Source organism: Phyllobates terribilis, unplaced genomic scaffold, assembly GCF_046119375.1.
Source record: "Phyllobates terribilis strain yellow unplaced genomic scaffold, ASM4611937v1 Scaffold_4__5_contigs__length_816908805, whole genome shotgun sequence".
NCBI lineage: Eukaryota > Metazoa > Chordata > Amphibia > Anura > Dendrobatidae > Phyllobates > Phyllobates terribilis.
The window spans coordinates 772,706,878-772,725,075 of NW_027362764.1; the positions used below are offsets into that span (position 1 = coordinate 772,706,878).

An 18,198-nucleotide genomic window follows, 5' to 3' on the forward strand; every position below is an offset into this window, starting at 1 on the left:
TATTAAGATTTGAGAGTCCTCGGTGGTTGATACCTTTTAATGGCTAACTGAAAAGATAGTAACAAGTTGCAAGCTTTTGAGACTACTCAGGTCTCATCATCAGGGTAGTATAACCCAAAATCTGAAGAGTTACATATTTATACACAATATGACGCAGAGATAATACAATAGATGAGACAGGTGACGTAAAGCAGAGCTATTACTATGGGAGAGATGAACAGTTCTGGCTGTAAATATTGGAGCAGTTCATAGATAAGGAGTGTGAAATTTTTATTGTCCGGTGACTGAGGTCTGGTCCAGGGTTGTGATGACCCCACAGTTCTGATACCATTAAAAGGTATCAACCACGGAGGACTCTCAGAGGAATGAAAGATTTCTATGTACGTGCATATTTCTGTCATTATGCTGACACCTACTGTATATAATCTTCCTGGTAGCTCTTTACTCACCTCCGGCCCCAGCTCGCCATCCACACCTGGTAAACCGCCCTCTCCTTTATCACCCTGTAAAAAAATAATAGAGCTTGACCTGTAAAACTGTAAAGTAAGCAGTGAAAAATTCCTCCTAAATAGGTTCTAAAGTCTGTGAAGAGGTGACAGCCAACAGAGTAGCTAATTCTCAAGGTGATCCAGTGTACATTTAAAAATACCCTTATTTTTGTGAAGAAGTCCATAAGTCACCCTAAAAAGAGAAGATGGTGGTGGGTACATTTGTGTTTACTTTGTTGCTTGGCCATTAGAGGACATTCGATTTTGCAACACTCTGTCAGGAGATGGTTCTAAAATGTTTCTGTGTCCACCCAGTGGTTACGATGTGAACTGCAGACTTATGGAGGTTGTGAGAATGTATAGAATTTTCAAATAAGTAATATTAGCCTTTAAAAAATACAATTAAAAGTAAAAGAAGGCACATTTCTAACTAAAAAAAAAATGTATTTGGCACAAAAATAAGTGACCCCTCTATTGGCTATTTCATGTACAGTAAATACACCTCCCAATCGTCTGAAATATAATTGGACATTTAAGAATGTGGGGGCATCATACTGTGTGTGGGGAAATGTACTGTGGGGACATAATACTGTGTGTGAGGGGATGTACTGTGGGGGCATCATACTGTGTGTGGGGGAATGTACTGTGGGGGCATCATACTGTGTGTGGGGAGGGAATGTACTGTGGGGACATCATACTGTGTGGGGGGGAATGTACTGTGGGGGCATCATACTGTGTGTGGAGGGAATGTACTGTGGGGACATTATACTGTGTGTGGAGGGAATGTACTGTGGGGACATCATACTGTGTGTGGGGGGATGTACTGTGAGGACATCATACTGTGTGTGGGGAAATGTACTGGGGAGGCATCATACTGTGTGTCGGAGGAATGTACTGTGGGGACATCATACTGTGTGGGGGAATGTACTGTGGGGGCATCATACTGTGTGTGGGGGAATGTACTGTGAGGACATCATACTGTGTGTGGGGGGGGATGTACTGTGAGGACACCATACTGTGTGTTGGAGGAATGTACTGTGGGGACATCATACTGTGTGGGGGAATGTACTGTGGGGGCATCATACTGTGTGGGGGAATGTAGTATGGGGGCATCATACTGTGTGTGGGGGAATGTACTGTGAGGACATCATACTGTGTGTGGGGGGGATGTACTGTGAGGACATCATACTGTGTGGGGGGAATGTACTGTGGGGACATCATACTGTGTGGGGGAATGTACTGTGGGGGCATCATACTGTGTGTGGGGGGGTGTACTGTGGGGTCACCATACTGTGTGTGTGGGGGGGGAATGTACTGTGGGGACATCATACTGTGTGGGGGGGAATGTACTGTGGGGACATCATACTGTGTGTGGGGGAATGTACTGTGGGGACATCATACTGTGTGTGGGGAAATGTACTGGGGAGGCATCATACTGTGTGGGGGAATGTACTGTGGGGGCATCATACTGTGTGTGGGGGGAATGTACTGTGGGGACATCATACTGTGTGTGGAGGAATGTACTGTGGGGACATTATACTGTGTGTGGAGGGAATGTACTGTAGGGCCATCATAATGTGTGTGGGGAAATGTACTGTGGGGACATCATACTGTGTGTGGGGAGGAATGTACTGTGGGGACATCATACTGTGTGTGGGGAAATGTACTGTGGGGACATCATACTGTGTGTGGGGGGAATGTACTGTGGGGACATCATACTGTGTGTGGGGAAATGTACTATAGAGACATCACACTGTGTGGGGGGGAATGTACTGTGGGGACATCATACTGTGTGTGGGGAGGAATGTACTGTGGGGACATCATACTGTGTGTGGGGGGGAATGTACTGTGGGGACATCATACTGTGTGTGGGGGGAATGTACTGTGGAGACATCATACTGTGTGTGGGGAAATGTACTGTGGGGACATCATACTGTGTGTGGGGAGGAATGTACTGTAGGGCCATCATACTGTGTGTAGGGAAATGTACTGTGGGGACATCATACTGTGTGTGTGTGGGGGAATGTACTGTGGGGGCATCATACTGTGTGGGGGGGAATGTACTGTGGGGACATCATACTGTGTGTGGGGAAATGTACTGTGGGGGCATCATACTGTGTGTGGGGGAATGTACTGTGGGGTCATCATACTGTGTGTGGGGGAATGTACTGTGGGGGCATCATACTGTGTGGGGGGGAATGTACTGTGGGGACATCATACTGTGTGTGTGTGGGGGAATGTACTGTGGGGCATCATACTGTGTGGGGGGATGTACTGTGGGGACATCATACTGTGTGTGGGGGAATGTACTGTGGGGACATCATACTGTGTGTGGGGAGGAATGTACTGCGGAGGCATCATACTGTGTGTGGGGGGAATGTACTGTGGGGACATCATACTGTGTGTGGGGAAATGTACTGTAGAGACATCATACTGTCTGTGGGGAAATGTACTTTGGGGACATAATATTGTGTTTGGGGGGAATGTACTGTGTGGGCATCATACTGTGTGTGGGGGGAATGTACTGTAGAGACATCATACTGTGTGTGGGGAAATGTACTTTGGGGACATAATATTGTGTTTGGGGGGAATGTACTGTAGAGACATCATACTGTGTGTGGGGGGAATGTACTGTGGAGACATCATACTGTGTGGGGGGGAATGTACTGTGGGGACATCATACTGTGTGTGGGGGAATGTACTGTGGGGACATCATACTGTGTGTGGGGAAATGTACTGTAGAGACATCATACTGTGTGTGGGGGGAATGTACTGTGGGGGTCATCATACTGTGTGTGGGGAAATGTACTGTAGAGACATTATACTGTGTTTGGGGAAATGTACTTTGGGGACATAATATTGTGCTTGGGGGGAATGTACTGTGGGGGCATCATACTGTGTGGGGGGGAATGTACTGTGCGGACATCATACTGTGTGTGGGGGAATGTACTGTGGGGGCATCATACTGTGTGTGGTGGAATGTACTGTGGGGGCATCATACTGTGTGTGGGGGGGAATGTACTGTGGGGGCATCATACTGTGTGTGGGGGGAATGTACTGTGGGGACATCATACTGTGTGGGGGTGTACTCTGGGTACATCATACTGTGTGGGGGGAATTTAATGTGGGGACATAATACTGTGTGTGAGGGAATGTACTTTGGGGACAAAATATTGTGTGGGGGAATGTAATATGGGGGCATCATGCTGTATGTGAGGAAATGTACTGTAGAAACATCATACTGTTTGTGGGGGAATGTAATATGTGGACATAACACTGTGTGTGGGGGAATGTACTATGGGGACATCATACTGTGTGTGGGGGGAATGTAATGTGGGGACATCTTACTGTGTGTCAAAGGAATTGTGGGGGCATAATATTGTTTGTGAGGGGATTGTACTTTTGGGACATCATACTATGTGGGGGGAATATATTGTGGGGACATAATATTTTGTATGGGGGAATCTACTATGGGTGCATTATACTGTGTATGTGGGGGGAACATACTGTGGGGACATCATACTATGTGTGGGGGGAATGTACCATGGGGTCATCATCCTGAGCGGGGGGAATGCACTGTGGGGACATCCTACTGTGTGTGGAGAGGATGCAATATGGGTGCATCATACTGTATGTGGGTGGACTGTACTGTTAGGATACCATACTGTATGGGGATGCATTTAGAGGTCATTGTGCTGTGTGCAGGGGCACTATATGGGCGTTATACTGTGTTGAGGTGAATTGTGAGAGTGCCATACCGTGTGGAGGCCATGAGATGGGTATTATACTGTGTGGAAATACTAAGGGGCTTTTTTAGGGTCACTATTTCTGTGTGGGCACCACAATACATATCCCTCTTTCCTAGCTTTTACAGCTGGCGGTCCCATTGGCATGTCAGTACCTGGATCTGTCCTTGTTTGTCTGGAAGGATTGTTGAGAGTCTCCTTCTTATTTAAACCCCCCCAGATACATGAAAGCCTTTCTATGAACATATTTTTCACAAAATAGAAATGACGGATCCCCTGGATGGCATAGCATAATCGTAATGTTATGTCAGCATTAGGTCTATTCTTCTAATCTGTTGGCTTCTGCGGTAATGAAAATTCAATTAGAACATAGATACAAACAGCGGTTCTTAAACCGTCGCCCGCCTCCTTGTAACGTACAGATGGGGCACAATTATGTGCTAAGAATCCTCGTTAGGAGGCCGGTAATATATCCTGTAACGACATTCATTACTGCAGTGCCAAAAAGCAGATGAGGGCTGAATGAAGCGGTAAGCCTCATTACCAGCCGTCAACATCAGCCCGTCTCTGCCGCAGCGAAAATATCATTTAATGTGTAGAAAACTTGTAGGAAAAGTAATGACTACAACAACTTCCAAGACGAGAGGCTGCCTCCAGTTTACACTTAAGCAGCTGTATTGAAATTCATTTGTCTGATCTGTTGAGCGCAGGACGCTCGGTGAAGACGACTTGACATAATAACCGCGAGTCTTAATTAGTAAAGATATTTTTACTGCGGCTCAGGTGATACAAGACATTAATGAAGGTGTCATATGTAACTGTCTGGGAATTACATGGAAAGAAATGGAATCCATGCGTGGCACTGCGAGATGATGATGGATACACACATTGGTACTCGGCGGGGTGTGAATACAATAGTGCCGGCCAGAGTGTGCTACAGTAATACCTTAGTGTGAATGCAGGAGTAGCTACTAAAAGTATGAATACAGTCCTGCCAACTATAGTGTACAGAGGATATTGACAGCTATAGTCTATATACAGAGGCTTGCGAAAGTATTCACTCCTTTGGATTTTTACCTATTTTGTTACATTACAACCTGAGTTTAAATATTTTTGCAATCCGATTTGTGCGTGATGCATCAGCACTAGATAGTCTAAGCTGGTGAAGTGAGAAAAATATGGGCATAAATTAAATTTATGGGATCAAATAACTAAAAATTGGCTTGTGCATATGTATTCACCCCTTTAGAAGTGAAGTCCCTATAAATTTCTGATGGAAGCAATTCCCATCATAAGTCATCCACTTATTGACAGGACATCCACCTGTGTGCAATCTAAGTGTCATGTGGTCTGTCAGTATATACACTTTACCTTTTCTTAAAGGCCACAGAGGCTGCAACACCAGTAAGCAAGTGGCACCACTAAGCAAACAGTACCATGAAGACCAAGGAGATCTCCAAACACAAGGAAGTCCAAGGAGATCTCCAAACAACGCAGTGCATACCAAGGAGATCTCCAAACAACACCATGTAGACCAAGGAGATCTCTAAACAACACCATGAAGACCAAGGAGATTTCCAAACAACACCATGAAGACCAAGGGGATCTCCAAACAACACCATGAAGGCCAAGGAGATCTCCAAACAACACCGTGAAGACCAAGGAAATCTCCAAACAACACCATGAAGACCAAGCAGATCTCCAAACAACCCCATGCAGACCAAGGAGATCGCCAAACAATTCAGGGCCAAAGTTGTTGAGAAGTACAAGTCAGGGTTGGGTTATAAAAAAATATCCCAATCTCTGATGATCCCCCGGAAACCATGAAATCCATTATCATCACATGAAAAGAACATGGTACCACAACAAACTTACCAAGAGAGGGCACTCACCAAAACGCTCAGCTCAGGTCTGGGAGGTGGAACCACAGAGCAACTATACAAAGGGGCAGTCCTTGTAAGGAAGCGGGTGACACCCAGGGAAGGCAGGCAGGCAGTCACGACTAGTGACGGGGACAGTCTCTGGGTAAGAGGGCAGGAGGTCACGGCAAGTGACGGGAACAGTCTCTTGACAGGCGGGTGGTCACGGCAAGAGATGGCTAAGCCTCCAGGTAGGCTAGCAGGCAGGTAGCGGGTGGACGCTCCCAGGTGAGCGGGCGAGAGTCTCTGGACAAGCGGGTGGTCACAGCAGGTGACGGCTGCGCCTCCAGGTAGGCAAGCAGGCAGGTAGCAGGTGGACGCTCCCAGGTGAGCGGGCGAGAGTCTCTGGACAAGCGGGTGGTCACAGCAAGTGATGGCTGAGCCTCCAGGTAGGCAAGCAGGCAGGTAGCAGGTGGACGCTCCCAGGTGAGCGGGCGAGAGTCTCTGGACATGCGGGTGGTCACAGCAAGTGACGGCAGAGCCTCCAGGTAGGCTAATAGGCAGGTAACAGGTGGACGCTCCCAGGTGAGCGGGTAAGAGTCTCTGGACGGGCAGGTGGTCACAGCATGTGACGGCAGAGCCTCCAGGTAGGCTAGCAGGAAAGTAGCAGGTGAGCGCTCCCAGGCGAGCGGGCAAGAGTCACTGGACGGGCAGGTGGTCACAGCACGTGACGGCAGAGCCTCCAGGTAGGCTAGCAGGCAGGTAGCAGGTGAGCGCTCCCAGGTGAGCGGGCAGACGGATCCATAGACAGACTGGCAGGGCTGGTAGGCAGACTGTCGGACCGCAGGAATAACAGCAGATAGACACGAGTCAGGCAGGTATCAGACAGGAAACTGGCAGGTAACTGGCAGGTAACTGGAAACGGGACCTGAGGGCTGAAGCAGAGTGATGAACTGTGCTACAACATTGCTTGGGCACCTTCATTTTGGAGGAGGTGCCTTATATATGGAGAGATCCTCCGGCCATTGGCCGGGGCCTCCTTTGGACGGCGCGCGCGGCCCCTTTAAGAGAGGGGGAGCGCGCGCGCCCTAAGCACAGTGACCGGGGAGGAGCACGCGCTGCCAGCAGAGCGGGAGGAAGACGCCGGGCACGGAGCGGAGAGGTGAGGGGAACAGCGTCCCTGCCTAGCAGGAGGCAGGGACGCCGACGCTACAGTACCCCCACCTTTAAGCCCCCCCTTTTTTAGGCCAGACAGAAATTTACCAAGGATGAGAGGGGCATGGATGTTCTCCCGGGGCTCCCACGTTCTCTCCTCAGGACCAAACCCCTTCCAATCCACTAGAAAAAAGGTCTTTCCTCTTACTCTTTTGGTAGCCAGAATGTTCTCTACCTCAAATTCGTTTTCAGCGGAAACCGGAGCAGGAGGCGTGCCTGTAGACTTGGAAAAAGAGTTAAGTACCACGGGTTTGAGGAGAGATACATGGAAGGAGTTAGGGATCCGCAAGTTGGCCGGGAGTTTCAATTTATAGGCCACCTGGTTGATCTGATTGATAACCTCCAGTGGGCCGATGAACCAAGGCCCTAACTTGTAGGAAGGAACCTTGAGCCGGACATACTTGGACGAGAGCCAGACTTTATCTCCAGGACGGAATTGTGGAGGATCCAGGCGTTTTTTGTCAGCGTGTTTTTTCATCCGCTCGGACGACTGAAGGAGTGCGGATCGGGTACTCTCCCAAATGGAGGAAAATTTGCTAACGAGAGATTCCGCAGCCGGATTATCCACCGAGGTGAAGACGGGAAATGGGATCCGAGGATGCTGACCGAAGACTACAAAAAACGGGGATTTGGAGGAAGATTCGCTCTCGTGATTATTGTAAGAGAATTCGGCCCATGGTAGGAGATCCACCCAGTCCGAATAGTGGGCATTAACGAAGTGCCGGAGGTAACTGGTCAGGATCTGATTGATCCGCTCCACTTGACCATTGGACTGTGGGTGGTAAGCGGAGGAGAAGTCCAGGGTGACGTGTAGCAGCTTACATGTGGCTCTCCAGAAGCGTGAGGTGAACTGAACCCCACGATCCGACACGATGTGGAGGGGCAGGCCATGAAGACGGAAGATGTGGCGGATAAAGTCCTTAGCCAGCTCGGGTGCAGATGGGAGGCCTGGCAGGGGAATGAAATGAGCCATTTTGGAAAAGCGGTCAGCGACCACCCAAATGACCGTACAACCGGCAGAGACAGGGAGATCTGTTATGAAGTCGATAGCTATATGCTGCCAGGGGGCAGCAGGTACTGGAAGAGGAAGGAGGCGACCGGCTGGCAGGTGTCTCGGAACCTTGTTGCGGGCGCAGGACACACAGGCAGAAACAAAGTCTATTACGTCCTTGTGCAGGGTAGGCCACCAGTAGTGCCGGGTAATAAGCTGGAGGGTCTTTTTCTGACCAGCATGGCCAGCTAGCTTAGACGAGTGACCCCAGTGTAGGATCTACTCCCGATCAGGTACCGTTACGAACGTCTTACCGGGAGGGAGACGATTTAGACTCACGGGGGCCACCTGCATTACTCTGGCGGGATCGATGATGTGTTTAGGTTCCTCCTCAAGATCAGACACCAGGAAGGATCGGGACAAGGCGTCCGCTTTGATGTTTTTGTCAGGCGGGCGAAAATGATGAACGAAATCAAAGCGAGCAAACAACAAGGACCACCGGGCTTGGCGCGGGTTAAGTCTCTGGGCACTCTGGAGGTAAGCCAAGTTCTTGTGGTCTGTGTAAATTATTACCGGGTGAAGAGCCCCCTCGAGCAGGTAACGCCACTCCTCCAATGCCAGCTTAATGGCCAATAACTCTCGGTCTCCTATAGAATAGTTGCGCTCAGAAGAGGAGAAGAGTTTGGAGAAGAAGCCGCAAGTTACCATTCTCCCGGAAGACGATTTTTGGGTAAGTACCGCTCCAGCTCCAGAGGAGGAGGCGTCAACTTCCAGAAAGAATTGCTTGTTGCCGTCCGGGCGATGCAGCACCGGGGCGGAAGAGAAAGCCTGTTTTAAGGAAAGAAAGGCTTCCTCTGCTTCGGGCGGCCATTCTCTGGGATTAGTGCCCTTATGGGTGAGCGCAGAGATTGGGGCAGTCCGGGAAGAGAAGTGCGGTATGAAGAGGCGGTAGTAATTGGCGAAGCCCAGGAACCGCTGAATAGCCTTCAACCCCTCTGGTCGAGGCCACTTCTCGATGGCAGACAGTTTCTCAGGATCCATTCGTAGGCCGGTCTGAGAAATTATGTAGCCCAAAAACGGAAGCGAGGTCTGCTCAAAGAGGCATTTCTCATATTTAGCGTAGAGGTGGTTCTGCCTGAGCCTGAGCAGGACCTGACGAACATCCCTCCGGTGAGTCTGGAGATCCGGAGAGAAGACCAAGATGTCGTCCAGGTACACCACTACGCAGGAGTAGAGAAGGTCCCGGAAGATGTCATTGACTAACTCTTGAAAGACGGCGGGAGCGTTACAGAGACCAAAGGGCATTACCAGATATTCATAGTGGCCGTCCCGGGTGTTGAATGCCGTCTTCCATTCATCCCCCTGACGGATACGGACCAGGTTATACGCCCCACGGAGGTCCAGCTTGGTGAAGATTCTAGCCCCCCTCAGACGGTCAAATAATTCCGGAATGAGTGGAAGGGGATATTTATTCTTCACCGTGATCTGGTTAAGGCCTCTATAGTCTATACAGGGACGGAGAGAGCCGTCCTTCTTTTTAACGAAGAAGAAGCCTGCTCCCGCCGGGGAGGTAGATTTCCGGATAAATCCCCGGGCCAGATTCTCCTCAATATATTCAGACATAGACCGGGTCTCAGCAGCGGACAACGGGTAAATACGCCCAACAGGTCGATTGGGCAGTCGTATGGTCTATGAGGGGGTAATGTCTCTGCCTCCTTCTTATTAAAGACGTCCGCATAAGACCAATAAGGAATCGGAAGTCCAGGTAGATTAGCTGGGGTAGGAGAAGGACGGACAGGATGGACGGGAACTAAACAAGTCTTATGGCAGTCCTGTCCCCGGCGAAGGACTTCTCCGGTCTGCCAATCAATCACGGGTGCATGTCTCTGAAGCCAAGGTAGGCCTAGCAAGAGGGCGTGAGAGAGTCCAGGCAGAACATGAAAGAAGATGCTCTCAGAGTGCAGCATTCCCACCTGCAGAGTAATGGATTCGGTGATGAGTTGGATGGGACGTGGTAAGAGGCCCCCATCCACGGCAGCGACAGATAAGGGTACAGCCAGAGGTTTGGTGGGAATGCGGTATTTTTCTACCAGGGACTGAGAAATGAGATTCCCAGCAGCTCCAGAGTCAAGTTGGGCTAGTTCAAAATAACGGTTCTCCCCGCAGATGATAGAGACCGACAGCATCATAGATGGAGAGGGTTTATTCTTGTCTAGGACGACCTCTCTGAGCGATCCTAGACACAGGCGTTTCCCGACCTCTCCAGGCAGGTACGGATCCGGTGCTCCTTACTGCCACAGTAGAAGCAGCTCCCCTCAGCTCGGCGTAACTCTTGACGGGTTTTGACCATCTTGGTCTGGTCGACCTGCATAGGCTCGGGTGAGTGCGCCTGGGGAGTAGCGGGAGAAGAGACGGGTTTCTGAAAGGTAGGGGATAGAAGTGGAAACCTCCTCTCACGGATGACCTCTTTAGCGCGCTCCTGGAACCGGATGTCAATCCGGGTGGCAAGAGTTATTAAGTTGTCGAGAGTGGTAGGAATGTCCCGACCAGCGAGCTCATCTTTAATACGGCCGGACAGACCCTCCCAAAAGACAGACACCAGGGAATCGTTATCCCAGGCCAGCTCCGAAGCAAGGGTACGGAACCATATGGCATATTGGCCCACGGTGAGGTTTCCTTGACGGAGGCGTAGCAGAGATGATGCGGATGAGGTCTTCCGTCCTGGTTCGTCGAAGACTTTCCGGAAAGCCGTGAGAAAGGCTGGCAGGTCGGACACCAGGGAGTCTCCTCTCTCTCATAGAGGATTTAGCCAAGCCAGTGCCTCCCCCGTGAGATGGGACATGATGAAGGCTACTTTGGCCCGGTCGGAGATAAACTGGTGGGACAGGAGTTCAAAGTGCAGGGTGCACTGGTTTATGAAGCCCCGAGCTTGAGCGGGGTCGCCTCCGAAGCGAGGAGGTGCAGAAAGCTGGGGTCTGGGGCAGGATACCATGGTATTGGTAGGCAGCGGCGCTGCCGGGTTGCGAGTCATGACACTAGCGGTGGTTGCTGGTGGAGCAGTCAGAGTGTCCAGGCGAGAGTTGACATTCCGCAGGTGACCCAGGATGGACTCCTGTTGGGACCTCTGACGGGACAGTTCATGACATAGGTCCGCGAGCGAGGGAGCTTGGGTGCCGCCGGGTTCCATGGCCCGAGCAAACTGTAACGGGTCTGGGAGGTGGAACCACAGAGCAACTATACAAAGGGGCAGTCCTTGTAAGGAAGCGGGTGACACCCAGGGAAGGCAGACAGGCAGTCACGACTAGTGACGGGGACAGTCTCTGGGTAAGAGGGCAGGAGGTCACGGCAAGTGACGGGGACAGTCTCTGGGTAAGAGGGCAGGAGGTCACGGCAAGTGACGGGAACAGTCTCTTGACAGGCGGGTGGTCACGGCAAGAGATGGCTAAGCCTCCAGGTAGGCTAGCAGGCAGGTAGCGGGTGGACGCTCCCAGGTGAGCGGGTGAGAGTCTCTGGACAAGCGGGTGGTCACAGCAGGTGACGGCTGCGCCTCCAGGTAGGCAAGCAGGCAGGTAGCAGGTGGACGCTCCCAGGTGAGCGGGCGAGAGTCTCTGGACAAGCGGGTGGTCACAGCAAGTGACGGCTGAGCCTCCAGGTAGGCAAGCAGGCAGGTAGCAGGTGGACGCTCCCAGGTGAGCGGGCGAGAGTCTCTGGACAAGCGGGTGGTCACAGCAAGTGACAGCAGAGCCTCCAGGTAGGCTAACAGGCAGGTAACAGGTGGACGCTCCCAGGTGAGCGGGTAAGAGTCTCTGGACGGGCAGGTGGTCACAGCACGTGACGGCAGAGCCTCCAGGTAGGCTAGCAGGCAGGTAGCAGGTGAGCGCTCCCAGGCGAGCGGGCAAGAGTCACTGGACGGGCAGGTGGTCACAGCACGTGACGGCAGAGCCTCCAGGTAGGCTAGCAGGCAGGTAGCAGGTGAGCGCTCCCAGGTGAGCGGGCAGACGGATCCATAGACAGACTGGCAGGGCTGGTAGGCAGACTGTCGGACCGCAGGAATAACAGCAGATAGACACGAGTCAGGCAGGTATCAGACAGGAAACTGGCAGGTAACTGGCAGGTAACTGGCAGGTAACTGGAAACGGGACCTGAGGGCTGAAGCAGAGTGATGAACTGTGCTACAACATTGCTCGGGCACCTCCATTTTGGAGGAGGTGCCTTATATATGGAGAGATCCTCCGGCCATTGGCCGGGGACTCCTTAGGACGGCGCGCGCGGCCCCTTTAAGAGAGGGGGAGCGCGCGCGCCCTAAGCACAGTGACCGGGGAGGAGCACGCGCTGCCAGCAGAGCGGGAGGAAGACGCCGGGCACGGAGCGGAGAGGTGAGGGGAACAGCGTCCCTGCCTAGCAGGAGGCAGGGACGCCGACGCTACACCGGGCAAGGAGAGCATTAATAAGAGAGGCAGCACAGAGACCAAAAGTAACCCTGAAAGAGCTGCAGAGTTCCCCAGCAGAGACTAGAGCATCTGTCCATACGACCACAATAAGCCATACACTTCATAGAGGTGGCCTTTATGGAAAAGTAGCCAGAAAAAAACCTTTACTTACACACACAAATTGTAAGCCTCATTTTGAGTTTGCCAAAGGACTTGTGGAAGAACCCCCAAATGTATGGAAGTAGCTGCTGCGGTCAGATGAGACCAAAATTGAACTTTTTGGTCACCAAGGTAAACGCTATGTCTGGTGCCAAATCAACACATCTCATCATCCCAAGAATACCATCCCCACAGTGAAACATGGTGGTTGCAGCATCATGCTGTAGAGTTGTTTTCTGGCAGCTGGAACAGGGAAAATGGTCTGAGTCGAGGGGAAGATGGATGGTGTGAAATACAGGGATATTCTTGAGTAGAACCTGTTTCAGTCTGTCAGTTATTTGAGACTGGGATGAAGGTTCACCTTCCAACAAGATACAGGTGCATCTCACTAAATTATAATATCATCAAAAAGTTAATTTATTTCAGTCCTTTAATACAAAAAGTGAAACTCATATATTATATAGAGTCATCACAAACAGAGTGATCTATTTTAAGTGTTTATTTCTGTTAATGTTGATAATTATGGCTTACAGCCAATGAAAACACAAAAGTCATTATCTCAGTAAATTTGAATAATTATAAAAAAAAACACCTGCAAAGGCTTCCTAAGCATTTAAAAGGGTCCCTTAGTCTGTTTCAGTAGGCTCCACAATCATGTGGAAGACTGTTGACTTGACAGATGTCCAGAAGGCAGTCATTGACACACTAAGTAAATGCAAAGTAAATTTTGCATTTCATTTGGAAATCAAGGTCCCAGATCCTGGAGGAAGAGTGGAGAGGCCACAATCCAAGCTGCTGGAGGTCTAGTGTGAAGTTTCCACAATCAGTGATGGTTTGGGGAGCCATGTCATCTGCTGGTGTAGGTCCACTGTGTTTAATCAAGACTACCAGGACATTTTAGAGCACTTCATGCTTCCCTCTGCCGACAAGCTTTTTGGAGATGGAAATGTCATTCTCCAGCAGGACTTGGCCCCTGTCCACACTGCCAAAAGTAACAATACCTGGTTTACACACAACAGTATCACTGATTGATTGGCAGCAAACTCGCCTGACCTTAACCCCATAGAGAATCTATTATAGAGAATCTATGGGGTATTGTCAAGAGGAAGATGAGGGACACCAGACCCCACAATGCAGACGAGCTGAAGGCTGCTATCAAAGCCACCTGGGCTTCCATAACACCTCAGCAGGGCCACAGGCTGATCACTTCCATGCCACATTGCCGCATTGATGCAGTAACTGATGCACAAGGAGCCCTGACCAAGTATTGAGGGCATTTACTGAACAGACATTTCAGTAGGATAACATTTCGGATTTTAAAAACATTTTTCAAGCTGTTGTTATAAAGTATTCTAATTTACTGAGATAATGACTTTTGTGTTTTCATTGGCTGTAAGCCATAATCATCAACATTAACAGAAATAACACGTGAAATAGATCCCTCTGCATGTAATGACTCTATATAATAGATCCCTCTGTGTGTAATGACTCTATATAATAGATCCCTCTGTGTGTAATGACTCTATATAATAGATCACTCTGTGTGTAATGACTCTATATAATAGATCCCTCTGTGTGTAATGACTCTATATAATAGATCCCTCTATGTGTAAAGACTCTATATAATAGATCCCTCTGTGTGTAATGACTCTATATAATAGATCGCTCTGTGTGTAATGACTCTATATAATAGATCCCTCTGTCTGTAATGAATCTATATAATAGATCCCTCTGTGTGTAATGACTCTATATAATAGATCCCTCTGTGTGTAATGACTCTATATAATAGATCCCTCTGTGTGTAAAGACTCTATATAATAGATCCCTCTGTGTGTAATGACTCTATATAATAGATCCCTCTGCGTGTAATGACTCAATATAATAGATCCCTCTGTGTGTAATGACTCTATATAGTAGAACCCTCTGTGTGTAATGACTCTATATAATAGATCCCTCTGTGTGTAATGACTCTATATAATAGATCACTCTGTGTGTAATGACTCTATATAATAGATCCCTCTGTGTGTAATTACTCTATATAATAGATCACTCTGTGTGTAATGACTCTATATAATAGATCCCTCTGTGTGTAATGACTCTATATAATAGATCGCTCTGTGTGTAATGACTCTATATAATAGATCCCTCTGTGTGTAATGACTCTATATAATAGATCCCTCTGTGTGTAATGAGTCTATATAATAGATCACTCTGTGTGTAATGACTATATATAATAGATCCCTTTGTGTGTAATGTCTCTATATAATAGATCACTCTGTGTGTAATGACTCTATATAATAGATCCCTCTGTGTGTAATGACTCTATAATAGATCGCTCTGTGTGTAATGACTCTATATAATAGATCCCTCTGTGTGTAATGACTCTATATAATAGATCCCTCTGTGTGTAATGACTCTATATAATAGATCTCTCTGTGTAATGACTCTATATAATAGATCACTCTGTGTGTAATGACTCTATATAGTAGATCCCTCTGTGTGTAATGACTCTATATAATAGATCCCTCTGTGTGTAATGACTCTATATAATAGATCACTCTGTGTGTAATGACTCTATATAATAGATCACTCTGTGTGTAATGACTCTATATAGTAGATCCCTCTGTGTGTAATGACTCTATATAATAGATCCCTCTGTGTGTAATGACTCTATATAATAGATCACTCTGTGTGTAATGACTCTATATAATAGATCCCTCTGTGTGTAATGACTCTATATAATAGATCCCTGTGTGCAATGACTCTATATAATAGATCCCTCTGTGTATAATGACTATAGAATAGATCCCTCTGTGTGTAATGACTCTATATAATAGATCCCTCTGCGTGTAATGACTCTATATAATAGATCCCTCTGTGTGTAATGACTTTATATAATAGATCGCTCTGTGTGTAATGACTCTATATAATAGATCGCTCTGTGTGTAATGACTCTATATAATAGATCACTCTGTGTGTAATGACTCTATATAATAGATCCCTCTGTGTGTAATGACTCTATATAATAGATCCCTCTGTGTGTAATGAGTCTATATAATAGATCACTCTATGTGTAATGACTCTATCTAATAGATCCCTCTGTGTGTAATGACTCTATCTAATAGATCCCTCTGTGTGTAATGACTCTATAATAGATCCCTCTGTGTGTAATGAGTCTATATAATAGATCACTCTATGTGTAATGACTCTATATAATAGATCCCTCTGTGTGTAATGACTCTATCTAATAGATCCCTCTGTGTGTAATGACTCTATATAATAGATCCCTCTGTGTGTAATGACTCTATATAATAGATCACTCTGTGTGTAATGACTCTATATAATAGATCCCTCTGTGTGTAATGACTCTATATAATAGATCGCTCTGTGTGTAATGACTCTATATAATAGATCCCTCTGTGTGTAATGACTCTATATAATAGATCCCTCTGTGTGTAATGACTCTATAATAGATCCCTCTGTGTGTAATGAGTCTATATAATAGATCACTCTGTGTGTAATGACTCTATATAATACATCCCTTTGTGTGTAATGTCTCTATATAATAGATCACTCTGTGTGTAATGACTCTATATAATAGATCCCTCTGTGTGTAATGACTCTATATAATAGATCGCTCTGTGTGTAATGACTCTATATAATAGATCCCTCTGTGTGTAATGACTCTATATAATAGATCCCTCTGTGTGTAATGACTCTATATAATAGATCCCTCTGTGTGTAATGACTCTATATAATAGATCACTCTGTGTGTAATGACTCTATATAGTAGATCCCTCTGTGTGTAATGACTCTATATAATAGATCCCTCTGTGTGTAATGACTCTATATAATAGATCCCTCTGTGTGTAATGACTCTATATAATAGATCACTCTGTGTGTAATGACTCTATATAATAGATCCCTCTGTGTGTAATGACTCTATATAATAGATCCCTCTGTGTGTAATGACTCTATATAATAGATCACTCTGTGTGTAATGACTCTATATAATAGATCCCTCTGCGTGTAATGACTCTATATAATAGATCTCTCTGTGTGTAATGACTCTATATAATAGATCACTCTGTGTGTAATGACTCTATATAATAGATCACTCTGTGTGTAATGACTCTATTACCCTACATGTAATTGGCAACTACTTTTGAGGCACAGTGCAAAGGTCAGAAAGGAAGGAGCACCATATTATAGTACAGATTTTACTGTTGTGGTTTGAGGGTGCCATGACCCACTAGGAGATCCCCTGAGATGCCATAACAGCAGATTCCCCCATAAATGACCCCATTTTACAAACTACATCTCTCAATGAACTCATCTAGGGGTGCAGTGATCATACTGACACCAAGGGTGTGTCATAGAATTTTTTTTCCATTGGACAGTGAGGAAAAAATAATTACATTTTTACCGCAAAAATTTTGTTTTAGCCCCAGATTTTACATTTTCACACTGGATGATGGATAAAAATGGCACCAAAATTTGTCCCACAATTTCTGCTGAATGTGGCAATACCTCATATGTGGCTGTACAGTACTGCTTAGCCACCCGGCGACACTCGGGAGGGACGGAGCGCTATTTGCCTCCTGGAGCGCAGATTTTCCTAGAATAGTTTGCGGACTCCACATACAGAGAGCCTAAGTGCTAGAAGAGCAGAATCCCCCTCAAGAGACCTCATTTTGGAAATAATACCCCTGCCAAACATGTGGACACTAAATGTGGTTTAGACACACTGCGGTGCTCAGAAGGGAGGGGGATTTGGATTTGGGAGCGCAGAATTTGTTGAATTTCTTTTGGGGGGTGAGGAGCCATTTTGGTTTTCCAGAGCCTTTGTACTAACAGTAACGTGGAAGCCCCCTATATTTCCATTAGCACATGACAGACCTGAGTGGGGGCTTTTATGTGAAGCTTTTATTGGGAACATTTTACATAACGTTTTAGATCACATTTATCCTGCGCACTACGCTGAGCACTTACTTTGGGGTTTCCATCTAAATCTCCGAATGACGTGATTCAGATGAAACCCCTGAGGGATCCATTCACTATAATGAGATGAGGCAGCAGAGTTACTCTGGACGCCGTCTGGCCTCTGTTCAGCGTTATCATTCTTTTCAGAGGTGCCCAAACCTGTGGCTGACCGCTCTTTTATTTACGCCTAAAAAGATGGACACCGCCAAATCATAGGTCAGACGGCATCCACAGTGCCTCCATCTGCTTCATTACAAGAAATCTTCCGCTGGGAGTTTCCATCTGAATCACATATTTCAGAGATTTACACGGAAACCCCGGTGTAAG

General features: G+C 47.5%; 1 protein-coding gene across 2 annotated transcripts in view; it reads right to left on the minus strand.

Moving 5' to 3' along the window:
• The window catches only part of COL22A1 (collagen type XXII alpha 1 chain), a 519,049-nt gene that overhangs the window by 242,160 nt on the left and 258,691 nt on the right, over nucleotides 1-18,198 (minus strand). For both annotated transcript variants that reach the window (XM_073679923.1, XM_073679924.1), the window contains one exon: nucleotides 450-503. In XM_073679923.1, coding sequence (XP_073536024.1) covers nucleotides 450-503 — 54 coding nt within the window. The remainder of the gene's footprint in view (nucleotides 1-449; nucleotides 504-18,198) is intronic.